This window comes from Triticum urartu, chromosome 3A, assembly GCF_056163025.1.
Source record: "Triticum urartu cultivar PI428250 chromosome 3A, HENAU_Tu73, whole genome shotgun sequence".
Taxonomy (NCBI): domain Eukaryota; kingdom Viridiplantae; phylum Streptophyta; class Magnoliopsida; order Poales; family Poaceae; genus Triticum; species Triticum urartu.
The window spans coordinates 262,663,159-262,669,066 of NC_141875.1; the positions used below are offsets into that span (position 1 = coordinate 262,663,159).

Sequence of the window (5,908 nt, forward strand, 5' to 3'; positions counted from 1 at the left end):
CCTCAAGTGTTGCCCGTGCTCTTCTTCCGTCTTCGAGAAGACAAGAATGTCATCAATGAAGACAACGACAAACTTGTCCAAATATTCCATGAAGACCTTATTCATGAGATACATGAAGTAAGCTCGGGCATTGGTCAATCCAAAGGACATGACCGTGCACTCATACAGGCCATATCTAGTTACAAATGCCGTCTTCGGAATATCTTGGGGGTCTGATTTTCAGCTGGTAGTACCCAGATCTGAGGTCAATCTTGGAGAACACCTTGTCCCCATTGAGTTGATCAGACAGATCTTCAATCTTGGGAAGTGGATACTTGTTCTTGATTGTAACCTCATTGAGGGAGCGGTAGTCAATGCACAAGCGGATGGTACCATCCTTCTTTGCCACAAACAGAACAGGTGATCCCCAAGGGGGGGCACTAGGGCGGATAAATCCCTTCCTCAATTGCTCTTCCAGTTGCTTCTTCAACTCTGCTAACTCTTCCGATCCCATTCTATAGGGCTTCTTATAGATGGGTCCTGCTCCGGGCATGAGCTCGATGATGAAATCAATGTCTCGGTCTGGAGGCATTCCCGATAGCTCATCAGGAAAGACATCGGGGTATTCGCATACCACCGGCACTTGCTCCAATCCGACTTCAGTCAGACAGTTGACTTGGTTGGCTTGAGCAGAGGAGGGGTTGGAGGCAAATTTAACTTCGACTCATTGGTCATTGGTCATAGTGACTGACCGGTTGGCACAGTCTAACAAGCCTTGGTGCTTGATGAGCCAATCCATTCCTAAGATCACATCCAAGCCTTGCGATCTTAAGATGATAAGGTCTGCTAGGAAGTCTACCCCATTAATGACAATCCCAACTCCTTTACATCCTATCTTGGCTCTCATCTCTGCTCCGGGGGTTTGTACCACCATAGGGTTATTCAGGGGTGTAGGGGTCATGCCACTCTTTAATGCAAACTCATGGGTGACAAATGAATGCGTGGCTCCAGAATCAAACAAGATAGTTGCAGGTGCTAAGTTAACAAGGAACGTACCCAGCACGACGTCCGGGTCTTCCTGGGCTTCTTCTGCAGTTACATGATTCACACGACCCTTGCCGTTGTTGGGCGGGTTGCGGGGAGCTTGGTTCCTTGGTGGCACTCCACGGCCTTGCCCTGGGTTCTGCGCATTGGGGCGCATGGCGTCGGGCTTCTTGTTGGGGCAATACTTGGAGTAGTGTCCTGCCTGACCACATCCGAAGCAAGTGACTTGATTGGGGTTGCTGCTCTTGCTGGCATTGTTATTGGGGTTGTTGAAAGCTGGCCTGGGGTTGGCATTCTATTGAGGCTGATAGTTTGTGCGAGGTGCAGGGGCTCTTGGCTGCTGATAGGTTGGCTTGACCGGGGCTGGCTGCCACGGGCGAGGCCTCTGGTTGCTGGAGCTACCCTTGCTGATCATCTTGCGCTTACGAGTATCGTCCAAAGCACGTCGCTTGTCCTCAAGCATGAGTGCCTTGTTCACCAGATCAGGAAAGGTTGGGCAGTCACACACAACAAGCGAGTACTGCAGAGTCTGGTTAAGGCCTTCCATGAAGCGATCCCTTTTGGCAGCATCAGTGCTGACATCCTCAGGAGCATACCTTGAGAGAACACTGAACTTCTGCATGTACTCCTTGACAGTGCTACTTCCTTGCTTTAGGGCTCGGAATTAACGCTTCTTGATGGCCATGATTCCGGAAGGAATGTGGGCCTTGCGGAATTCTGCCTTGAAGTCATTCCAAGTGATGTTTTGCCCAGCATGCATGGCCTTGAATCCATCCCACCAAGCTCTGGCAGTTCCCCCGAGACAGTGAGCAGCATATGCCACCTTCTCACGGTCCTCGGTGCATCCGACTAGTTCCCGCAGATCATCAATGGTGCGGACCCAATCGTCTGCATCTAGGGGTTCAGCAGTCTCGATGAAGGTGGGGGGGTGCATGCTTCTTGAACTCCACCAACGTGGAACGTCCATTGTCGTTTCCCGCCGGTTGGCGATTGACAGCTTGAGCAATCATCTGGAGGGCTGCAGTTTTGGCTTGGCGTTCCTCTCGAAAGGCTTGGAGAAGCTGGGCCATGTCCATGTTTGGAGGTGGTGGTGGTGGTGGAGCTTGTCCTTGGGTTTGGTCCTGACTAGCTTCTGCTCCGGCTGAACCTCCGGCTTCTTGCTACTGGGTAGAGGTACCAGTACGAGTTACAACAAGCATCCTGTTGGAGCGGTCAAGGTCTCATGATTGGGAAAGATGGGGAAAGCAATATAGATGGGATGCCTAGTAAGGGGGTTGGTATGACACTAATTGTTTTCATGCAAGGGCCAAAAGGCCAAACACATTCATTAAAATCCAAATGGGTGATGTAGTCGCTTACAAGTTCCCGTAGGAAAGCACGACGTCCATCAAATACATCAAAAGCAAACACAACACTACATGGTTTCATATGAACCATTACAAGGACTCGACTCTGCATAGGGGTACACGACCTATCCTACCGTAGGGGTTACTAACGGGCATATCCGGGTTGCGAATGATGCCTAAGTGGTGAAATGCTCGGTCGCGTAGTCTGGCTCTTCTGGGTCCTCGTCCTCGTCATCTGTGGCCTGACTTCCTTCATTGCTCGAAGGGGTGGGGGAGTGGAGGAGCCCAACATGGCGTTGCTTTGCCGGTGGTGTGAAGAGCTTGCGGTAATCCCTTGCGCTCATGCGGTGCTGATGTGGTGGTTCCCCATCCTTTGGGGGTCTTCCGCCTCGGTATGCGATCACGGGCTGATCAGGGGGAGCACCTTCCTTCTTGATCCTATCTGTCTTCCCTTGTGCTTGGCGAAGAAGTGCCTTGTCTCATGAAGTTCCTTTCGGAGCTCCATTGATTCTGAGGCCAAGTGTTGTGCCAAACTATCTGCACAAAGGCTAAAGTAGGTCTGGAATCGGAGTGGAAAGCCTTCTTCTAATGGTGGAGCTGGCGCACTGCTCTCATCCTCACCTTCCTTCCGATAAGGCAAGAAGCGGGTTGCCAACTCGTCTGCCATCTCTGGAAGAAGGTCTCGGAGGCGGGTGAGTGCCTTGAGGGTTGCCATCTCGACGGCAAGAACCAGTGTTGCCATCTGGGGTCCCTTGAAGAACCAGCTTGTTGGAGAGTCATTAGCCTTCACAATCACTTCCACATGATACTCCGTCTCGGTGTCATTGATCCAATGCTCATGGTAGGTGAAAATGGGGGCTCGGTGAAACTGGCACTTCTTGAGGCTATCCTCGAGAAGCACGGGAAATACGGTGGTCAGGAAGTCTTCGGGTACGACAACCATCTACACAGGTTGAATGGGAGAGGTCAATATGGAAAATATCCCTCGGGTTCGGTAAGCTTAGAAAATAAGAGGAGTATAGAGGGTTTTGCAAAACAGGTTTTATCCTAACTAACGCCCATGCTAACTTAGGCTTCCTACAGTCAGGATGGCTCTGATACCAGCTCTGTGGGGACCCCGACTCATGAGTCGTGATCACCGAATGCACGTGTACAGTGATCCCAGAGATCAATGCTCACAGAACACACAGAAGCTGAATAACAAGAGTCTTACATCCATACATACCGTCTTACACAAATTATGACCATTATGGTCAAGTCTTACATAGATAATGACACAAGGGCTAAATATCAAATAAACTTAAGCAGCGGAAATCTTCGTCGATAAGTAGAACCCATGCCATCTGCCTTAACCCTACATGCACTCTGACTGGGGAACATCCTAGTTCGCATGCTCATCTCCAAAGAACTCTTCTTCGAACTCCTGTTCTTCCATGCCTGGCCAATTAAATAACCAGTGGCAAGCCAATGAGTACTTTGAATGTACTCGGAAGCAACCCATGTTTTGGCTCAAGATACAACAATGCATGACATAGGTAAATTTTTGCAGAAAGCTGATTTTGTCGCGTTATGACATGTTCAATAACTGGTAAACCATGCATCGCATGAATTCAAGTAACCATAGGGGCGGGTTACAGATATCAATATAAAGGGAGAGGGCTCCAACCCAACTCATTCATGTCAAGTCCTTTGACTTGACCCAATAAGTACTCCCCACACACTGGTTTGTAAACAAGTGGACGTACCCGAAGAGCGGTTACCCAACTGTCCTTGACCGTGGACATGGCTATTCGAATAGTTTTACACTCTATAGAGGTTGCACACTTTACCCACAAGATTCGGGGAACTTCCGTGTCATCCATGACCCGCGGTACCTCAAGTACCCGGGGTAAGCACCCGATCACTATCTTTCCCTAGACGACACTAACATGGAGTCCACTCGTTGTTCCGTATCCTCATGATGTACATCATACGAGACTCACTCGAGATCGTAACATCCGAGAGGGGACACAACGGTGTATCCGGTGCCCTGTGAAAACAGTCATGGCCGCCCTACCTGGCACGACCCCGTCCCGAGAGAGTGCACCAACAACTCTCCCGTCAATAGTAATGCGGGCTCCAAGCTAGTATCGGCCTAGGTAATCAATAATGCCCTTTCCCATACAGGGGTAGAGTGGTTGCGCATGTAAGGTTGGAATAACGGTCGCAACTTAAACCAATCCGTTTTGAAAAACAACACACACACTTGCCTCGGTACACCACTTCGTCATCAAGTGGTTACCCAACCCATCATCTCCCCCGAGCATAAGTGGCACCCGATGGGGGTTTTCGAAAAGTCTTTTGAAAATACTTTGTCTCCATCACCATGCATATTCCCGTCCCTTTTTGCATAGCACTACTTTAGCATCCTATCTACTCCCACCGGCATAACCCTCATAAGGAGGTAGGGTCATGCACAATGCAAGTATCAACGAGGAAGTAATAGAGGCAACCCATAAAAGTGGTTACCATCTCATCATGATTCCGATGCAACACTAATAAAGTGCTATATGACATGCATAAAAAGGGTTTCATAGACATGGTCAAACGGCTGCTTGCCTGGCTCAACAAGGTCTTCTGGGTCTTCAAAGTCTTCTGGTCCAACTCCTTCGTCAGCAACGCAATCTATCGTCGCAAAATAATAACGAGAAAATAAGGCAATAATAAAACAGAAAAACCAAAGTGCTCAGAAAAATGTCAACTCATTTTTGCTAAATACTAGGGTGATAACTAAGAAGGGGAATATTCCTAGTTTTGGATTTGGAGTCATGGAAACAGTGCTAGGAATTTTAAATGACAAGCATAAATGCTCAAATTCAAATTTGAATTTGAACAGTGATGAAAAGTTGGTTTGATAAGAATGAAAACTGCACCAATAAATAGGTGGGGTTATTACAAGGATTTAGGAGTTGGAATTATTGCATTTGGGTGAATATTTAATCCAGTGGAATTTTTATAGGTTTGACACTAAAGAAAAAGGGGAAGGGGCACTATGCCTGCTGGGCCAGAACAGCCGCAGGGCAGCGGCCCAGCCAGCAACGCGGCCCAGCCGGGCAGACGCGCGCGCGCCAGATTTTTAAACCTGACGGGCGGGGCCCGGTGACAGTGAGAGAGGGCGCGGGAGAGGGAGAGGACAGAGAGGCTGACGGGCGGGGCCCCTTGTCAGGGTCGTCGTCAACCCTCGTCCGACGGCGACGATGCAGGGCACGGCGAGCTTGGATAAGGGCAAGGACGGACTCAGCGTGGCGTCGCTGTTCGGGTGGAGGTGGAAACGGTCGCCGGGGTGGCCTGGTTCGCCAGCGACGAGGTTACGCGGCGGAGGGGCTTCGGCGGTGGCGGTTCCGGCCGTTTCCGGCAGCTACAGAGAGGGGAGACAGAGGGGAAATGGTAAGAGTGGTGAGGCGGTTCCAGATGAAGAGAGAGGGGGGCAAAGGAGGCCTGTACCACAAGATCGACGGCGACCCGAAGCGGCGGAGCTCGAGCTCGATCTCGAGCTCGGG

General features: G+C 50.2%; 1 protein-coding gene across 1 annotated transcript; it reads right to left on the bottom strand.

The window, feature by feature from the left end:
- Positions 1–703: 703 nt before the first annotated feature.
- Positions 704–1,645, bottom strand: LOC147979397 (uncharacterized). Its single transcript, XM_087515187.1, has 2 exons — positions 1,426–1,645; positions 704–1,299 (listed from the first exon to the last, which is right to left on the bottom strand). The coding sequence occupies exons 1-2, from the start codon at positions 1,643–1,645 to the stop codon at positions 704–706; spliced, it is 816 nt and encodes a 271-aa protein (XP_087371313.1).
- Between the last annotated feature and the right edge of the window lie 4,263 nt (positions 1,646–5,908).